The sequence below is a fragment of the Triturus cristatus genome, chromosome 1_2 (genome assembly GCF_964204655.1).
Source record: "Triturus cristatus chromosome 1_2, aTriCri1.1, whole genome shotgun sequence".
NCBI classification, from domain to species: Eukaryota; Metazoa; Chordata; class Amphibia; order Caudata; family Salamandridae; genus Triturus; species Triturus cristatus.
Genome location: NC_140580.1, coordinates 863,864,356 through 863,885,868, shown reverse-complemented (window position 1 = coordinate 863,885,868; position 21,513 = coordinate 863,864,356). Strand labels below are relative to the sequence as shown.

At 42.3% G+C, this 21,513-nt stretch overlaps 1 protein-coding gene across 6 annotated transcripts in view; it reads left to right on the top strand.

Annotated features, from left to right (window-relative positions):
* The window catches only part of PRDM16 (PR/SET domain 16), a 1,086,739-nt gene that overhangs the window by 1,029,089 nt on the left and 36,137 nt on the right, over positions 1–21,513 (top strand). For 4 of the 6 annotated variants that reach the window (XM_085609160.1, XM_085609170.1, XM_085609179.1 and 1 more), the window contains 3 exons: positions 7,551–7,638; positions 15,928–16,097; positions 17,754–17,831. In XM_085609160.1, coding sequence (XP_085465286.1) covers positions 7,551–7,638; positions 15,928–16,097; positions 17,754–17,831 — 336 coding nt within the window. The remainder of the gene's footprint in view (positions 1–7,550; positions 7,639–15,927; positions 16,098–17,753; positions 17,832–21,513) is intronic. The other 2 variants (XM_085609172.1, XM_085609165.1) reach the window with 1 other exon arrangement.

The following is a 21,513-nucleotide window of genomic DNA, read 5'->3' as shown; positions in this document are numbered from 1 at the left end:
CTACAAAACTGCAAAACAAACAAAATTGAAAAAGTAACAGACAGCTTTGAATTAAAAATAGTGTTTTGTTTCAAAAATAAGTTTGAATGTTATTAAATGTATAGATTGTTCTTAATGTTACAGTGCATGTATTGACTGAACTCTCATATTAACATGGTGCCTAATGATAAACTTGGCTCAAAGCGCACCCTTCTTTAAAAGCCCCTCGAGTCTGTAAATGAGCAACCCTATAAATACGAGAATGTGTGCAGAAAGAAAGGAATTTCACCTGTTCTGTTTTGTAAAATGACCTGCTTGAAGCATCCGGCAGCTCATCCTATTAAAATGCATGTGTGAACATGTGCATATCCTCTTTCAAGAATAATGACCAGGGACCAGGGCACTTCCTGTCCATTAACAATTGACACAGAGAGCATGTGTAGTGAAGCAGGCCCTTAATGTGGCTAGTCATTAGTGCAGGAGATGTGTGCTTCCTGCACATCAATCTTGGCCAGGACTGCGAGTGTGTTGCGTTAGGGATGCCATGGTGTTAGGTAGATGCACAACAGGCACACACTGGGAGCAGTTACATGTGTGGCAGCTACTTCGAAAAGGAATAGTGCTTTAGGAATTTGCACGTAACATGGAATCCACTCTGTCCCCACCACCGCACCTACACCATCCCCCAAAGGAGGAGTAAATGTCACTGATCACATTATTAAAATGTAAGACTGGGGAGCCACAGACCGGCTACAAGTGTGGACTGACCACAAGCAGGCCCTCTGCTCATAATGGTGAAATGGAGGGCTAATGAAAAGCATGTGTGTGGCACAGAAATGGAAATGGAGTGGAGGGGTTTGCCCAGGAGCTGTGCAGAGAAAGAAGCATAAAGACAAGGCGGCAGATTTACTAACATTTAGCGCTGGGTTTTTATCACAAGAGTGACTCAAACCCAGGGCAAATTGTTTATACTGAATTTAGTTTTCAGTGCAAAACTTGTTTTGTGCTGGAAAGTTGCTTGCCCTGTACTGCTTTGCGTCATGGGGCGTTCCATGGGGGTCCATGATTGTTCCCATGTAACAACCAATGGGTTTTAATGCAAAGGCCTATCTATTAATAATAGGCAGGGGTTTGTGCCAAAAAATAACATATTTTTGAGAGTGGCATTAACTATCCAATCCTTTCCAATTGCATGTGTATTGCACTGTGCAACATACATCCAAAGTTCGAAAAGTTTAAAAGTTTGTCTTGGCACATTATTTTGTATTGGAAGGGTACCCTTCCAGTTCAAAACCAATGCTAGACATCACGTACACACCCTTTCGCTATGGAGCAAAGGTGTGTCCATGGCCCTAGGCACCCTGTTTGTGCGCCAGTCTTATGTAGAAAGGAAGACAGTGCTTTCTCCCTCACACATTATGCAGCACAGCACCTTTGGCTGCTGATCTGCGTTGTGTCATTTTTTAGTAAACGTACCCCAATGTTTACAACTCTGTCCGCTGGACTCTCTTGATATGTGGTCAGTCATAGAGGAGAAAAAGTGAGGGATTAATTATAATATCCAGGATTTCCCTTCTAACTCATAGATGCCAACTAGCCATATGTCATGTTGATGCGCTTTTGCCAGGCCTGACTCTTTGTTAGGCAAAAACATCTTGAATTCTGGGACTTGTGCTTTTGTTTTTCACTTTATAAATATTTGCCTACACGTCCCAGAAGGCAGTGTGTCACTGGCTTAAAAAATAGGACTCGCAGAAGATGACCTTTGTTGTAAGGAGCCAGTGGGCCTATATGTGCCCCTCAAGTTCTGCTTCATTGATTTATGGATTTGTGGAAACATGTGATACATGGACGAAAGAAACTTCCTCTAATCAATATATATATATCACATAATTCTACTTCACTTCCGGTGGACCTTTGATCCCCTATGATTATATCTCCCTTTACCAATGAAATTCGGTTGTCATATTTTCTCCGTTTCTCCAAGGTACTTGAATGATTAGTAACTGGGTCATCCCCAGTGCCCCTTTGCTAGAGGTGTACCACTCAATAGTGAACTCAAGATGTTTTTCAGACCAGCAGTGTAGCTCTGAAAAGCTACAAGGACTGGGTCAGAGTCAGCTGCACACACCTCTCCACAGATGAAGAGGCAGCCCTACTGGTCTTACAGTGGCACCAACTTGCTGGGGGAGAACTGTATCCCTATTGGCTGCTTTTGAGCTCTTGGCTAACTGTGGAGCTCTAGTGATGGCCCTTACTGGCCCCTGTAGTCTGCCCTAGGTGGGGACACTCACTTCTGCCGAAAGACTTAGCGAGGAAACTAGGCATAATGCAAAGCCAAAACTGTGGAAGCCTGTGGTGCAGCTGTAAGAGTGATCCAGGAGTCACCCGTCTGAGCGATGATTGGTGCAAACCTGTGTCATCCCCATAAAACAGCGTAAGCTCTGCCAGGAGTCCATATTGCAGACCCATTTTCAACCCTCTGTGATCACAAATGCACTAGGTCGCACGTGCAAGCGTCACAGTAATGTCCTCCTAAGTTTATTCTCATCCTACGAGCAGGCACCCCAGGATGCAGCAAAGGGAGTGCAACCAACTGCCTTAAAGGGGCAAAGAACAGGAATCGTTTTAGAGCTACGCCAGCCCTGCATCTTTTCCACGATGAATGGTGGAATAATAGCTCCACAAAACCCTTTGCCAATTTAAACAATTCTTGAGGAGGAAACAGTGCAGGCCAGGGAACGTCGAGAAGTGAAGGATGGTATCATTAGGCGCATACTGACCTCTGCAAATTGTTTCTGGGAGACAAAAAAGGAACAAAATGGCGGCTCCCTGCAAACTCTCTCAAATTGCCCTTTAAATGTGATGATCTAATCATGAGAGCAGGAAGCCTCAGCCTAGTGCTACAAATTACAGTATTGCTCTAACATCTTTGTGTCTCTCCCCAAGGCAGTGACTGGCTGTTATGACTTGCAGAGTGGAATCCATTCACATCATCAGTTAGTGTTAGCATGGCACACAGCTCGACCCCCACTCTCCAGTTGCACCCCCACATTTTACCCCTTACCAGAGGCATCATTATGTTTAGCTCATTATTTAGAGAGGATATACCGCTCCCTGGGGTATAGTATTTATCTGGTGTACCATTACTTCTCCATTCTAAGTTCTTAGAATTTGCAATATTTTCCATACACAACTACCACAAGCTCCGACCTGACAATTTTTGTAAGTTGGGGGAATATGCAGTATTCCTACATAAAATGTAATCTTGATTGGTGCGCAAGCTCCAATTTCCAATCAAATGAGAATTAGGGCCTTTGTGTATTAATAGTCTAGGCGCAATATTTCAGTAAACAGTGGACATTCTGGAGCAATCCGACTTAGCAAAGGTAGATGAAAGTACATGAACCTATATAGTACTCTTCTGAACTCTGACCGCTTGAAGGGGTTTGCTGTTAAGAGGGTAAGAGGGCCATTGTAGGTAAACAGATAAACAGATAATCAGACAGTCAAACACACAGACATAAATGTAGATAGGTGACAGGTAGACAACAAACAGTCGTTAAGTGAGCAAGGCCGCTTGAAGGCCGAAACGCATCATATGGATTTATGAAGTAATAAATCTTCGTGCACCTTCATCTGTGGTCTACCTCTGAGAGTGCGTCTAAGTTTGCAATTTTTTACACTCATATATATATATTTATAAATTTTAAAGATGCATACAAATAGAGAGATAAAGAAATTGACAGGCATGTAGAGAAATACAATTGCAGATTGCATGAGAGAGATTGGTAGATCGTTAGCTAGGCCTATTTAACCCTCCCTTTCGTTCTCCCGTCCTCTCCTCTCTAGATCAATAGCTAGACCTATATAACCCTCCCTTTCTTTCTCCCTTCCGCTCCTCTGTAGATTGATAGATAGATAGGCATATATAACCCTTGCTTCCTTTCTTCCTCCTTTCCTCTCCTCTGTAGATTGATAGGTAGGCCTCTGTAACCCCTCCCTTTCTTTCTCCCTCCCTCTATTCTGTAGAATGATAGATAGGCCTACATAGCCTATGATTTTTCTCCGTCTCCTCCATAGCTTGGTTGATATGCCTGCCTCCTTTCTATCTCCCTTATTTCCTCCCTAATTTCTTTCTCCCTTCCTTTCTTTGTCTAGTTACAGTCAATTCCTGCTGATGCTTAGTCTGTAGCCAGACTAGCTTTCCCACATTTACAAAGCATCTCCCTATACCCAGGAAGCCCTATTTAGGAAAAGTAAGCCCTGGCAAACAATGGCAGAGAAGGGCCATTCCATTCTGAATATTTTTCATCAGGGTGTTTCCAGGTACTTTTAAACTAGTCAGTGACATCTGAATTAATTGTAATTCGTTTCATGGAAATATTATTTAATTGCATATATTGCTAATGTCAGTGTTGTGGAAGGCTGTCAATAAATCAGTATGACAATGTAGAGTTCAGGGAGACCTGGGTTACTACCAACGAAACAGAGAAAGGACATAGAGAGGATGGCCTGAGAGGCGGAGGATTGATAACCGTCTTAAACTGTGGGTAGAGTCACAGAGCAGTTCCACCATGAGGGGGCAGAGCCAGTCACCGGACAGTCGGGTTGGAACAGGGACATTAAAATTCCCAGCAAAGTAGAATGTTTGTGTTTGCACCCCATCCCACTACCAGAAGCATTGTGGGAAGGAGAAGTAGGAACCTCAGACCTCACTCAGTGAGTGAAAGTCTCACCTTGGCAGGCAGTCAGTCTCCTTACTGCCACACTCTAGTAGAATAATAGGATGGAGACGAGAATTGAGGTACATTCTATTCATTTATCCAAACATTTTACTGAATTCAGTTATGTTACTATTAATATACGAGTTACAGAGATTGAGGAAATCCACTCCACCTCATAATCGTTTAAGTGTTCATTGAATTAAGCTATGAGGAATTAATGATGACAGGTTTTGTTATCCAGTTTTGACTTTTAATTATAGTAAAGCTGTGATAGCACTGCGAGCCTCCAATGCAAACGATGCACGCCATCAGAAGAGTCTTTCTACTGTTTGTTTTAGGGATAGAAGTCTCAAGGCGGAAGTGACGCGCAAGGCTGCCTCTGCTCAGAATATCTGATATTAACTGCTGATTGCGGCAGCCATTGTGGTGAAGAGGATGGTATCGAGGTGGTGGGAACATTATTTGAGTGCAGCGGAGGTGTAGTGTGGACCTGCAAATGACAGCTGCATGAACCAAAGATAGTTAAGTGTCTAAATTCACACAAGTTGTAAAAACCCAAGGTCGAGCTAGGAACCTTCCTTTGCAGCCCTAACCACCAAATAGCAAGTCTCGTTTCTGCTCGCCCCACCTCCACCCAAGCAAAAGAAATGCAGTTCGCTTCCCATTGTCTCGGAGCACTTTATGAGCACAAAGTTCACAGCGATGTGACTTCCAGATAAAGTGAAAACATTCTGTGCTCCTCAAACTACTGTTTAAATAGCTGCAGAAACTAACCACAAAACTCTGTTAGCAATCAGCAACGATTAGGAGGTAATCGCAATCAAGCCAGGGCTTTCGGTAATAAAGCTGTCATAACTTCCTGTGCCCAGCCCTGCCTGCTATGTGTTCCTTGGCTGTCCGGACCACACAGCCGACCCGTGGTACAGGCCCTATCAGGGAAAACACAGTTATCTTGAGGTTAACATCCAACGGCCAGGCCTCCATGTTCCACCATGGGGCCTGACATAAAGTTGCAACTGCTTGAGAAAAACCGAGAGGTAAGGGCACAGACCTATTGTCTTTGTCCGCGCTTTTTTAGGTTTCGCCTGCTTGAGAAATCTATTGTTTTTAATATAAACTTAAAAGGGACTTACATCTCTCCTCCTCTCTTTCCTGGCTTCTCATTGGTTCCTGTGCGTGCCACTTACCTTTCCTCCATTTCTATTGGCTGTAGAATATTTTCCTGCATTTACCAATGCTTGTTCCTCCTCGCCTTCTCTTATTAGTTTCCACCGCCGAAATACTGTTAACATCCGCTTTGTTTCATAAAGTTTTGCCTTTTACTCTTGCAGCATATTTATATAACAATTTATCACCCAGTGAGATTACATGATTTGCATAAGAATCACAGGATGTTGTCCGGTGCCACCGAGACTTAAGCCCGGATCCCCAGCTCTCGAGTCAGCAGCTCTGGCCACTGCGCCAGATCCTCTCCACTCCCGTATTATCTGACAGGGAGCTCTTTCCTTCTCCCGGATGATGATTGATGAAAACAGCTTTATTCCTTACATAGGCGAAACCGATGCATTACGAATGCTTGTATTCCCATATGGATGCTATTCGTGTGGAATGTTTTTTATTATTGCAAAGAAAGCATAGCAAAGGGCGGAGCAGGGAGAGAAAGGGAGACAAAGTAATCCCTCATGCACTGCAATGGAAGGTTCTGATGTCAGCAGTGGAAGAATACAACTCATCTAGTCGAAACACAGGGGGAAATTTTCTTTGGGTGAGACAAATACAAGAAAAGGGAGGACAGCCATCAAATCAGGAGCAGGCAAATAAGTTTTAATGCCATTGAATGATGTGCCAGGGACAGACACAAATCTGTTTCAAAGTTTACAATTCATACAGTAGCTCTGCTTTTCCCTTTAAAAACTGACACTTTTTCGAATTGGCTCCATTGAGATGGAAATAGTAAATAACTTCTCAAATGGTTGTAAAATGACAGTCCTGGACAGGCACATTGGCTCTGTAGCAAGCTGGAGTCCTGGAGTAAACCTAACAAAGACACTTTGATAAACAAAATACCTCATCTCCAGGAGCCTCAGCTATAACGGTAAGCACACCCCCTAAAATTAGAAAATGTTTTGGTTGTATGCTGTAGGAGCAATGGAAGTGTATGTCACAAACTATATCAGGCCCAACTGAGGAAACAAGGTGGTACTCAAAGTCTCTCACTGCAGCCAGAACTAGTACAGTTCCCTGAGGGGAACTTTTATTTTGTTTTGTGGAACACACAATATGAGTTGTGCTAGGAACAGCATTTGTTTGCGGTTTTCCGCATCCATGAAAAACTCAAAATTTTGCTGGTTCGTAATGCTTCAGGGTGGTTTTCAGTGGCTTGTCAGTTCACATTAGCGTAAATAGGATGAAAGTTCTGAAAACACACAAAATTACAACCAACCTACAAAAAAGTGGTGAATTCATTCTACCAGAAAAAAAAATCTGCAGAAAGATTTTGTGGCTTTCGCATTCTCATTCAATGACCTTTCTCCATGTCCTGAGTAAAAGACGCCTGAAGCCTAGAAAGGCTGGAAAGAGGTGCAGCCAGACCGTGGCTTGATGGCATGCATTGACTTGATTTCTGAAGCATGGTTGACAACGCAGATGGTGCTGGGATTACATCCTATGAGTTTAGAAGTTTATTTACAAATGATATCTTGTGCAGATCCATTATTGTTTCTTTCTCTGGTCCCTGGGCCCTGTTGGGATCCCTGTGCATGTTTCTTGCTGTGCCTGTCCTGGTGAGGTATGGATGCTGTGACTGTCCCTGTGAGGTATGTAACCCTGTGTGTTGTTGTCCAGCAGGGTGGAGAAGCGGAAAGTGATTGACCCTGTGGGTGCACTGAAGGAGAAATATTTACGGCCCTCCCCACTGCTTTTTCATCCTCAGGTAAAAATTTTAATATTACAGTGGTACCAATGAATGCTGAGAACTCTCAGGATCTGCTGCTAATCTCAGCGATCTGGGTCGAGTCTCTGGGTCCTACATTGCTTTCACTAGGATGTCCACATTAATAGTCAATGTCATTAAATGTATTTATGTGTGAGTTAATGTATTTGAAGTGTGCATTCGATCATAGGTAGATAGATAACCGTTATTTGCGGTAATCAATGAGCGTGTCTCTGATGTAAGTGTAAAGAATGTTTAATATATCAGTTAATACTGGGTACACCCTGTTTATGCTCACTCAAAATGTAGATAGGTAAGGGAAATAAGAAACAGGGAGATAAAGTCATTTGCACAGGATCACACAATTTGAATGAGTGGTGAAGCAAAGAATTGTAATGCACATCACCTATTTTCCCAGCCCACAACAAAGCCAATACCCCAGATCACTTACCTATAATACTAAGGGGCCAAATATGAGTCTGGCGGTCCACGGACCACCAGACCCGTGGTGGTGCAGCGGCAGTGGCGCGGCGGCGGTGGTCTCCCGACCGCCCTTTTGCGATATGGGTGGTCGAAATGCAATTTCCTCCCCTGCAGCCGCCTGGGAACAACCGTTCCCTGGTGTTGTTGTGGCAGTCAGGAGGCAGCAAAATGCTTGGCGGGACTGTCGCGGTCCTGCCAAGCATATTACGAGTTTCCTCTATGCCAGCAGTGTCATGCAGGTTCCTACTCCATGAACACCATAGCGGAGAGGAAACAAAGGGGGCCCTGCAGGGCCCCCAGTACCTCCTCTGCATGGGGATGCATGCAGGGGGGCACAAAATGTTCCCCCTTGTTTGCATGCATTGTGGTGCCAATTTTCTGAGGGACCGCAGTGGGAAAGGTGGGCAAGTGTGAAGCATTGCTGCTTTTGTTACTGCTGGGGACTGATATTGCTTATAATAGTAACATTCCTAGGCAACTAAAGACCTGGCGAGAATCAGGTCCTATACATACTGACTGATAACACAGGCTCAGTGTACTGCCATAGAGCAGTTAAAAACAATTCATTTTATTCATACAAATTTTTAAATTCTGACATTGATATCTATAATGACAAACAAGAACATCACAAAAAATATACCAATACATGTAATAAAAATAAATTCACATACATTTTTAGAGCCGGTAGCTCAACAACATATGAAACAAATATTCATTTTAGGGGGTATAGACCACAGGTGGCTAGACTTTGTAGATGTAGATAGTAGATTCTCTACGCGCGTTTCGGCGTGACACACGCCTTCTTCAGGAGAAGCCACGTAAATATCTAAAGACCAAGTGGAAACCGTGTACTAATAATAAATCTTAAGAAAACAGATATAGCTGTCGAGAGCCCTCGATCCACCAAATCAATGTTATATGAAGAGGTTGAATGGTGAAAATTTCAAAGGAAGAATCTGGGAAGTACTGATCTCTGATAATATCAACAGGAATACTGAAATGACGCTTGAGCTCAAGACATACAACTGACAGTACTTTGAGGGTAATGAAAATGGCAGACCCTTTTCACATATATCTCTGTCTCAGGGGTAGAAGTCCGCACATAATAGCACCGGATAGCCGGGACATGGAATGGTGTTAGGGAACACAATAACTGTGCGGGGCGTTACTGTGCCGCAACGAGAATAAAGGTCCACCCGGCATCCATCAGCTGATATTGCAGCACTGCTGCAAAACCGGCCCCCAGTAACAAAACTGGACCCCACCAGTGCAAAATCACCCCCCACCTTTCCGGCCTCCTGGGGAAACCTTTGATGCCCGCTACAGCCAGTCCGGCCCAGCTAAATATTGTCTGTGTTGTTATCCGAGTTAGTTTGCACTCATTGCATCTAGCATAGAAGGGTGAAATACTGGGTTTGTCTTGATGGAGTTAAGATTCTGATCGACAGGTTACACACAGACCCGTGCAGCAGACACATGAACCCACTTCACTGTCATTCTGCTTACCAAGCAGATTGTTTTGTCTACGTGCTCGAGATCTCCATCATGCTGCCTCGTCAAGTGTCCCAAAATATATTTTCCAGTGAAAACCCCTGTATAGAAAGATTTTTCATGGAAGAATTATTTACAATTTTCGGGGAGCTTTTTTTTCCTTAACAACGTGATTTACGATTTTCACCTGTGAACAAAGTTTTGAAAAGTCGACCGATTTCTCAGTCTCCTTGATGTGTGTGAAGTTTGTAACCTGCATAAACATTTTTGAGTTAAGTTTCGATTTTGCAATCCATATCTTCGATTCTAGAGCAAAAACTGCTGATGAATGGCTGCGATTTATTTGGGCATAGTTGCCAAATGTTCACGGTGTAAATTATTCGTAGCTGCATTTTTGTGTAATGGATACAAATTTGCAAGATTTTAACTTAATGGAACGTTTCGATTTTACAATAGGGAGTTTTGTTTTGGGGCTAGAGCAGAACACTGGAAAGGCAACGCAGACTTCCAAAAAGCAGAAGCAGGCATCTTATATTTAAAGAGACATAAGGCTACATAAGAAAACAAAATAAAGAAAATTAATATAAACTAGGTTATTCTATATGATGTGACTGCAGTTTCCAGACTGACTGTATCTTTATGGATGATTCCAGACAATCTGGTGATCCTGGATTAGGTTGTTACTCAGACGCCTTCCTAAAGACGGAAGCTTCGAGCATCTCTTAAATAATCGGTAAATCCATATCTCTCTGTCCTACTCATCCAAACCTGATACCTAGAACTGTCACTGATCAGCTGACCCTATAGTTTTCTCCTACATTTTGAGAGATCCAGTTTGACACCCAACCTGTGTTGTTGATTTTCAGGGTGGAAAAGTATTAGAGTACCACTTGGACCACTTAGTTGACTGTTGAAAACTGTGTAAAGGCTTTTGCTTCAGAGTGTTACCAAGAATGATGCTTAGGTACTGATGGCCGATAGAGAGACCGGCTAGGTCCAGTCGGGTCCATCCATGCTTGCTGCAGAATTGAGGAGTCCGTATGACTTTCAGCTCTTTCGTTGCTCTTACTCAACGATTCCTTCTCACAGGCAACTTTCCCTTACAGTAATTACTTTGTGCCAGGGGTTTTTATTACCTTTGTTTATGTCGGCTCTAGGAAGGCCATTTTATTTAATACTTTGTCGCATTGTTCCCTTCTGAACGATTTTCCCACCTTGGGTGAATAACTGGCAGGTTTGTGAAAGCTGCTTCCTGGCTACTTTCTCAGCTATACTTAGTACCCCTCATTGTTTCTCATCAGCGCAGCAGTTTGCTTAATAACTTCCCCTCATTTTCCTCCTCCCGAGTCCTCTGTGGTAGAACGGCGACAGACCGGTCCGGAATATCCTGTGTTTGTGTTCTTTAGAATAGTGGGGGTCTCTCTTTGTAAAGGATCTGATATCCATGAGCAGGGAGGAACTCGCAGGACAGGCAAGCCCCATAAAGACGGTGAGAACTCTGCAGGACGCGGCGCAGACGAGCCATAGCGGGGGTGCTACCGTGATAATATTGTTCGCTGTTTGCTTTCTTCTCATGCCTCTCTATGCCCACCACCCATAGGAGAACCGGTCCTGTTCCTAGCATCCTTCTCAAGGTGACCAGCATCCCTGATTTCCTATGACAGTGCTGTTTTTTCCTTATCTGGTCTGGCAAATATGAGTAAATTTAGCACATTTCGTGGGGTTTTTGGGAGGGTCAGCTGAACACGGAGGGAGGCATATTTTTATGTGTTTCAGTGCAGAATTACTTAGCAGCCCTCAGCAGAAAGAAATTTAGATAACACAAGTGATAATGTGTCTAAAAGTTATATTTAATTCCATTTCACTTCTCATTGTTGGGGTTTCTATGCACACGAGCGCTCTCAATTAATTTATTTCGAGGCCATTGGTTTGTGCAAAATTGTAGTCCAACTTCTATATTTCTGTAATGAGCCAGATTTGGTTTTCAATATTTGGTGACCCTAATCCTACTGCCCGAAATAACAAAAAGCCTTGGCAAATGTTCTGGAGTCATGCACAAACAGGTGAAATGTAAATAGTCTGCTTTTTTATATAGCACTGAATGCTATTTTTAAGAGATCCTAATTTTGTCAGAGAAGGGACGAAAGACACAGTGAGATAAAATGTTTTCTCCAGTGATCGCACACTTTGGTAAACTGAGATTATGGGCAGTAACCTGATGAAGTTATATCTTCAGGGGAAGCATTGTCATTAAGGTTGAAATGGCTCCAGCAGATTTAAAATTACACACCAAAGAACTTCAAATAAATTTGACCGAAATTAAAGAATAAATAAATTGATGAAGATTTTTACCTGGGATTTTATTTGCTGAAGTTTAAAGTGTGAGATCCAGGGTGTCGCCATGTTGTATAAGTGGAACTTCCTGTTACCCAGGACCTGTTTTTGTCATCATCCGTTCCCTTTCCATGGAATGTTTGTGATGATTGGCTCACTCTGATGCTTGGTGCCTGCGAATCATGGCCTAACTAAGCGCCCTGCTTCAGCGACATGATAGCTACCCTAAGAAAACATATTATTAATGCAAATCAATATTGCATCCCATGACCATAATTTGTATTTTTAGCTAGGTTCAGAAAGGGAGGTGTTTGCTGCATGAAACGATCGAGTGCACATGCATAAGTAGACACCACCAAGCTATTGGTTTTCAAATATATCCCAATAGAAGAACGAACTGAACTAAAATGGAAAAGGGTTTCCTATAAGGCCAGGACCCCTAACATACACGTCAATGTGTAGCTGTGGCCCTAGCATATCATCACAGATTTAAAATTAGAATCAGCAAGTCACAGAATAAAAGACGTAGCACACAGAAGTTGTTTCAAAGGTGTTTTTAAAAGTGGAACGGTGCCAGAATATCATATCTAATTTATGTCAAACAAAAATTTTGTGCCTTAAATAATGCAAAAATATTGTCTCATTGGAGCTAATAGTAGAAAATCTACACTCAGTGGAGCAATATTTTAGTATGCAATATTTAGGACACATTTCTGCTAGGAGATACTTTTGCAAATGATATTTAGACATACAACCAAAGCCAGCTCTTCTCCTGCTCAGTGTCAATTTAAGGATTTGGGGGGACCTGGGCAAGATATATTTTTGGGGGCCACTGTAATGAACACATTTTACATTTTACTACCCATTTCCTGCTAACTCAAGGCCACATTGATGACAAATATTACTAAATCATATATTAAACTTTAACAGGATCACACTAAACCAGTTAAAATATGTCTTACTCTGGACCATCAAAATCCTTAAGGTGACACGGTGTACAGAGACAGTCAGAGGTGGATATAGGCAGAGAGGGAGAAACAGAATAAAAGAGGTCAAAGAGACACTTTACCAGGAGGCCCCTTAGAAGGTTGGGACCCTGGGCAATTGCCCACTTTGCCCATGCCTTAAACGTCTCTGCTGAGGCCACTATCTGCACTACTTGGGCATGTTTCTTCAAGGGTTGGGTTATATATTACGCTCATCCGACGGAACTGGGGGAATGTTGGCCATTGTGTGTTACACTTGTAATGTGAAGTTCTTGCCAAATTCTGCCAACCACATCGTGGCAGAGTTTTTTCTCACGCATAGTTCAGAAACGGCAAGTTGGCGAGTGTGACCAATGTGTGGCGTCGCCTAGCGCGATTTTCAGTCGCGAGCAGGGCACCAGTGCAGGTGGTAGCGGGCAGTCGCAACCATTTGCAGGCAGAAAGCTGCCACTCCAGTAGAAAATCTACGCGAGCTGCACCAAAATCAACTCGAGAAGCTAGCATGCCGCGTGGTGCCATTCGCGCTGATTTTTCAGGGCAGAACGAGCTCCCGGAGTTAAATCACATCACGAGCAGAACGACATGCCTATTTCCACCCATTCGTGGAATTCCATGGAATCACGCAGAGTTTTTGTAACTCTGCGGAATTCCGCAGAGTGAAACTCCTCAAGTTCCTCCCAGACCTAGTTTCTTCCATTGGTAAAAATTCCAACTGAAAGGTTACAAAGTTCTCTTGTATCTGGTTGCAGCAAATGAGTTTTTGGACTGTATACACTGTACCAAAAAAGAGAAACACTTTGTGTTAAATAAAATGCATCAAAAGAAACCACTTATCACAATAAAACACAATAACCAGTTCCAAGATGCAACAGGCATTTCTGTATAGTATTTCAATGAATATCCAAAAAATACATGCACCGCAACTAATCCAGTGGAAACCATTTGTATTTAATCAACTGGCATTCATTTAATCGAGTAGATCCCCTGCTGGCAACTGTAATTCCTGACATTAGCTGGTACTGGCAGAACTCCTGCGCCTTGAAACGTGCCCCTCTGTAGCACGAGCTTTTGACAAAGGAGTTGCATTATTTCGGGTTGCTTTTGGGTGCCTCACTACCGTGCAGTTTTACTTTACAAACCCAGCATATTATTTTTGCGCATGAATGGATCTTGCCTCATACAGTTTATTTTGGGTGATTACAGTAGTTTTTTTTTCCAGCACTCTTTTCGGAACAATGGTTTGGCTGCCGCTGTCCCTAGAGCCCTTTAATACAGTGTAAACGTGCAAAAGGTCAGCCCTAACGGGACAATAGTACATCTACTTTTGATGTACCGTTTCCTACCGCCTTCTGCTCACTCGCTGTCTCCAACTTGCCTCCCTCAGACTCCTGCCAGCGTCACGTGACTTCCCTCCCACGCTCCCCTTGACGCCACTGAACGTCGCGAGGCAGTTTAACGGCTCACCGGTTCTTTCCAACCTTGACTTGGAGCTTAGTTAGAGGGACACTTACAGCATCATTTTCTTACGATTTGAGAACGTTTTCTCTCACTCCTTGACATTCCGGAAATCGCTAAAAATGAATGCATAAGTCCAATGTGTTGTCACAAGGGATCATTAGACGGAGGAGCTAAGGGCAAACATGTTCCTACGGAAATTATTTGATTCCGCGCCTTAAGTAAGGGTAGTTAGCGCTTTATAAATGCCTCATCTCAATTTAAAAGAGACAGGTTTGTGGATCGTAGTGGTTATCACAACGAAGGACAGCGACACCTGGTGGCAGATCACAGCACGACTAAGGCGGTTTTCTAAAGACATCAACTGCTGTCAGCCTCCCTTTTAAAGGAATCGCGTTGTGCATGCCATTACCTTTCCCCGAGAATGAGGGCGTGGAAACAATTAGCATGGTGAACAAAATTCTGTTTTAAGAACGAAGTCTCCCATTCATATTGTCTGCAAAAGAAGCATTACACTCCTTACACACTCATTTGCGTCCTGACTCTCAGCTCACAGAGTCTTGTCAGAAGTTTAATGTGAGGCATGGGGCCAAAACGTAATGCTCAGACCTCTGGATGCTTCTTACACTTCGGCTAGGTGGGATAAGCAGCACTGGTCTGGAGAAACCGGGACACATGGCTTCTTGTAGTGGTTTGGCCACACAAGATGCCTCATTGTTAATGAAGACAGAAGGCTTGCTAACAATTAAACATCTTCAAATACATGTTTTTCAAAGGCAGTGGGGCTCTGGGGAGCGCGGGGCATAGGGTATATTGTCCCCTCTGCTTCCTCCTCCTCTATGACATCTCTGATCTCAAAATAGGGAAGAGACAAGGTACACCTTGGACTGGGGAGGTAAGGACCAGGATGCAAGCTGCAACCGACTCATCAAACCTACTAATTCCATGGCTTGTCTTGAAATAAAGAGAATCATTTGAAAAACTACAAATGCCCCTTAATCCAATGTCCAGACATAAGCAAGGGTCCCCTGTGGGCGAAGTGTCTCCCCGCCGTGTGCAGACCCCTTGTGTCTCATAGCCTTTATATAGCTCAGAGGTGATCAGCAAAAGTGAAATTTTACGTGGCTCTGACCAAATTTTGCAAAGTGACCCGCATCTTTTTTGCATTATGGCACTGCATGCAATGATGACTAAAGTGTATGAATGTGCAAAGGCCCACAATCAATGACTAAAAGGTGAACTATATGACCATATTACCTATATATTCTGTTTTTCAACTAGTGAGTGGAGGTATGTGCATGGTGAGATACCACAGGGTGTTATTCTTAATCTATTCCACGTGCCAAATGGTTCAGCTGTATTTGAATGCTAGTTGTGAAAAAGTACTATGAATAATTAGTTTATGAAATATTGTTCTGCCATTGTTTCGTTTCAAGAAACAGTAAAGAAAGTTTCGCCCAGACCAATAAAAACTTTTTAAACATTCCTATAGGTGCCACTTCATCCCAAAAAGTGAATTCTTTTGTTTTTCATTCCACAGATGTCAGCAATCGAATCCATGACCGAGAAACTAGAAAGCTTTGCGGCCATGAAAGCTGACACAGGAAACGCCCTTCAACCCCTCCCACATCACCCGTTCAACTTCCGATCGCCGCCTCCCACGTTATCAGACTCCATATTACGGAAAGGCAAGGAGCGCTACACCTGCAGGTAATGAAGTGAGGGGGGTGGGTAAACCTTAAATGTATTTTTCATGTTGGGCTAGACTTTCCCAGTTAGGGGAAAAGAGAATGTGTTAAAATCAGCAAAAATATATATGATACTTTTTTTAATGACTTGTAGGAAATAATTCCATCCCTCGAGAAATGTGCAGTTTTCGGATAGTCAGAAAATTTCAAAAGGACGTCAGTGTTAGATGAGAGACAGTTATATGCCTGATATAACCTCACAGCTGTGAAAGGAGATGCCTGTTCATGGGGTTATCAATGCTCCAGGAAAAATGCTACTTTACCCCCAAGCGCTCCACATGCATAGAAAAAAATACATTTTTGGGCTGTTAGTTGTTGGCGTTTGTCTATAACCGTGCACCACCACTAGATTTGCATCCTAAAGCTGCTTTATTTACCATTCCTTGGGGAAACAGAGGCCCTATCTAGGGTGACATTATGATGATATTCCCAAACGTATATATTCGTCTCAGCGGCATGTGAATCATAATAGTGAAACAAAAGAGTGGGATAATGAAACATTTGGAGTACATTTTGACGACTGGCTATACAAACATTTACAGGCCCTTGTTAGAAATTATGAATCACCAGATTTTATCCTAATGAAAAGATAATGCAAAGCATAAACAACTCATATATTCTGTTTTTTATATAAAGAGGCACACAGCTAAGCAAGAGGAAAGATGGGTAAAGAACATACAAATACCCTTCCCCCACCCCACGCGGTATTTTAAAGATGCATTCAATGTGACCTAAAAGGAGGTTTATTAGTAGCCCATGGGATTAGTCACCGAAAATAACATTTTTGCAAGAAAAGAGCCACTATAATACTAAACATTTTGCACAGTCAAATACATTATAGTTAGGGTCTGAGTTATTATTCCGAGAAGGAAATGTGCATACGGGTAAACAAAGGATCTAATTTAAAAGCATATATATTAGCAATTTACTCAGAAGTTAGTCTGCATTTAATACTGATGGGACCTATTCGCGGTGAAGAGATCGGGCAGGTGTGGGCTCTTCATGATTGGCACAATAACTGTAGGAAAGGGTCTAATTGGTTGCACCGCAACTGTGAAATGGGGGCATGAAGATTACTGGAGTGGCTGACTGGTATGGACAAGGTTACTGGTTAATTACCTAGCTCATGTTGCTATCATAAGTGGTCCATTACCTTTGACATGGAATAATGGCCAGCACAATTACTCTAAAAAGGATCTAGTTAGGAGCACAGTAACTGATCTATATCACATGTTCACTAGTATACTAGTGTTTGGTGAGCATTGTTTGGCATTACAGCTAGGACCAATTTATCTTTTTTTTATACAAAACAAACTCGTATTAGAACTGAAACACTGGTCAAATTTTATTTACATGATAGTAATGCTTTGAATACCTTGGCGTACCTATCCACTTGCCCAAAAACATTGATAACTGCGTGTGATTTTTTTTTCATTCTATACTAAACAAAACGAATTGTGTATAAATGCCAAATATATCAGTAAACAGAGAATATGATAAAAGATACAGATGGAAAAGGCTTTAAAAAATGATGTACCATATTTGCATTTTTGAGTCCTCTACCATTTCCTGGTCCAAGTCAATTATGGCTCCTAACTATTATTATCATTGTTTTCAGGTATTGTGGTAAGATCTTTCCTCGGTCAGCAAATCTCACAAGGCATCTACGAACGCACACAGGTGAACAACCATACAGGTAATATTCTTTAAAGGAGAATGTTTCAATATCAAGAGATAGTATGCATTATTCATATTTACCAATACAGAATAAGTTAATGTAAATTCACAAGTAGATGAAAGGAATCAAAGTGAAAGGGTTCATACCCATACCAATTATTGAAGGATGTATTTATGAACTGCACAAAAGAATTGCCAATCTCAACATAAGGAACCCAAGTCAATAGATCATGTGCCGGAGGTGTTGATCCATGTTGGGGGATCAATCCGGAAGCATCCAGTGGGCAGGGCCAAATTCCCCGTAGCCTCGGAGGACATCCACACAAAATTCAGATGGCAGTAGTTAAAAGCATTGCAAAGCCAATAGATCTGACTTGAGTTTTAAGTCCTGACTAAAACATTTAAAAACCCTGCTACAGTGAAAAAGCAAAAGAATGTATCTATGCAATAAATAATGTAATACCTGATGATTATAAGTATTTTTGCGACTTCAAAGTGCCCCTCCTGCATTGAATATAAGCACTCCGTGGGAGGTAGAATAATTCAACAAACAACCAATAATATGAGGTGAGATAAAAAATAGCCTTTTTGAAGCAAGTAGCCTAAGCCCACTCTATATATATTTTAAATATTCGAAACAATAGGTCAAGCTCACAGCTGTGTTGTTAAGCCAGACCTAGGGAGCTTGTAGTCACGTGGTGGGATCCGTCCTCAATGTAGCCCACCCGCTCAGCTTACCATAGTTTCGACCATCCATCGAGACCATACAGAAAACTCAAAGTGCTTTAATTTCATAAATGTCCTTTATTAGGGCAAAACATGCCTAATTGTTTACCTAAGGTGGCATCAGTAGCAGGCCAAGATAGCTTCTACTACCCGCTCTGTGATGGGGCAGAAAGGAAATAAAAATATCATTTGACTGGAATGGCAAAAATGTTTGTGAAATTCTTGATTCAATGCAATTGTTTTTACATCGAACGAAAAAGTACAAAAGTGCTGGTTATTCAAAGGATTCAATTCTAGCTTTCGAAGCGTACAACATTTCTCCTACTGTTGCTATTGTTTCACAGCATTATGTCCAATGGAACCCACGTCACCAAAATAATCTGTAGATTATGCATAGCCTGTGCAAGTGTTTATGTATTTCAGGGATTCATGGTGATTCTCCCTGCATTTTGAGGTTGATTTTGGTACGGTTTGTTATTAGGGTCCTGTGAAGTTGCAAAGTCAATGCTATGCAACACTGCATAATTAAAACACACTTTACAAGTTCTGCGAAGTGCAAATTTAAGAAAAAGGAAATGAATGGCAATGAAACTGAACTCTGTGTCAGACAGAGCCTGGGCTCTCAGAGGACCTTCACAGCCTGCAGGGACTCGCAGTGCAGATAACTCTCACCTTTCGAGGTCTGACATTAGTCAAAACCTATTGATTTTAGTAAAGTTATATTATATAAGGTTATATAATATACTTATAGGGGTTTTCAGTCAGCCTCTTCATCCATTGGTCAGTTGATGTGTCGTTCCTATATGTCTTCTATCACCTACAGCATACAGAATGGGCCAGGTGGTCAACCCACTTCACCCATTGGCTAATTTCACTGTAATTGACAGCATTCTGCTCTTTCACAAGGAATACGTCTGCAGACAAAGTAGTTCCCTTTAGTGCCAGAGGCTAGTTCAGCAATGTGTATTTTTTTAAACAAAAAAATATATTGTATTGTTTTTATATTGACTATTGCCCTGCAGCTCCCCAAACAATTAAGTTTTATAAAAAAACAATGACTAAACAAGCATTGTAAACGTTTAAAGGCTGACAATCAGAACAAGACCTATTGGCTTTGCCAGTGCTTATTTCCTGGTGTGCAGCTGTTCTACTGCATGCACCACCCGCCGGGTGTTCCTTTCATTAGAGTTTGACTTTTGGTGGTTGAAAAATGGATCATGCAGCAACATTTACTCACCACCACTCAGGGCTCAGAGCCGCTCTGAGTGGTACCAATGAATACCAGGGGTCAATGATCTTCAGTCTTACATCCCGCCCTCCATGGTGGGATGTCGATCCCAGGTAAAAATGTAGGGCAAAGGTTTCCTGACTTTACCTGACTTCTTTGAAGCAATTAAAACTTTGCACACCCTTATTGTGCTGTGTCAAATTAACATCTGGCTTGTAAATCCAACCCTGACCACTCACTACGGTATGCACACACTCTTCCAGGCTTTCCACTAGGCTATCCTACTGAATTTGCACTCCTTAAGGTGTCAGAGTGTATCAAGATGAACCTAGATGAAGATCAATCAGCTGCCTTGGAGTTGTTATACAGCTCAGCAGCTTTTGAACCTGTGTCTCTTTCTTAGGAGTTAGTGGCTCAGCACTGTGCTGGCTCTATTCATTTGTGTCTGTTTTGTCGATTCCAGGTCGTATATAATGCTACAGCGAGGCTACTACTGAACATACCCCATCAGTAATCAAATTCAGTGGTTAATTTTGTAAAACAATAAGTGTCGGGCCTCTTGTCAGGAGGCAGTTTTCACCAGACCATTTTCTCCTGTTAGCTCCGCCTAAAATAAAACCAACTGCTAACCATGAAATTGGGGAGAGGATGTGGCATAATGGCCAGAGCTCTGACTTCGGAGCTAGGGAATCAGGTTTGAGTCTTGGCGTTGGTTCAACATCTTGTGATTCTGGGCAAATAACTTAATCTACCCGTGCCTGCCATAAATGAATCTGTCCTTAACTGGTGCTCATGAAAAGCGCCAATGTTGATGATTAAGTGCTGGTGCATAGCACCCTAAACCACTGGCTCAAATTAAGCACTAATTCAATTACTCCTCACCTGAAGAGGTTGAATTGCCTTATGATACAAAAGGGAAGCCATTTTAAATGCCTGGGCAAACTTATAGAGCTTTCTGCAAGAAAGGTCCCAGATAGTTGAGGCACAGACTTACCCATTATCATCCAAACAGCGAACTCAGGGTTTCTGACAGGCTCCTGCTAGAAATCCCGAAGCAGATGCAGCAAAGGAAGACGTTCCTTCTCTTTCCTTGCTTTCAAACTCTTGAATGAGCTGCCTCCCTCTCTTAGAGCAATTACTTCTGAATTAAACTGTGAAAATAATTGAAAACTTGGCTCTTTCACTCTAAATAACACTATTGAAAACCTGACTATGGCTGTTTCACTCTGCTTAAAACTATTGGACAGTACTTTACTTATCAAGTGCCTGGATACCCTTGTTGGGCAACTCTTTCACTATATACATTTTTATTCAGTCAGTTTATCCATTATCCATGGTGGTCTGCCCTCTACAGGCCAACCCAGGAACTGCAAAACCGACAACAACTAGCCATCAGGGTGTTTAAAAGCCTAAAACACCAGACCACTTTGTAAATCCAATAAAGAAAAGAGGCTTCTAAACTCGAAGTGGATATGAAACTAAAGATGTATTTGGTTTCCTCGGGTCCCAGAAAACTGGCCATGTGTGTATTTTATGTGTAATAGACTTCTGGACTATGTCTGGACTATATTGTCATGTAATGGCGCCCAGGGGAGCTGCTGGTATGCTTGCCTAGCACTTTAATTATCAATGATTCCTCTTGCTCACTGAAAACTGCCCAACTTCAGGAAAAATTAATGTCTGGGAAATCTGCTTTGTAAATGTCTGCTGTATCTGGTGCTCCAGAACATTGGTTGAATAATTGCTG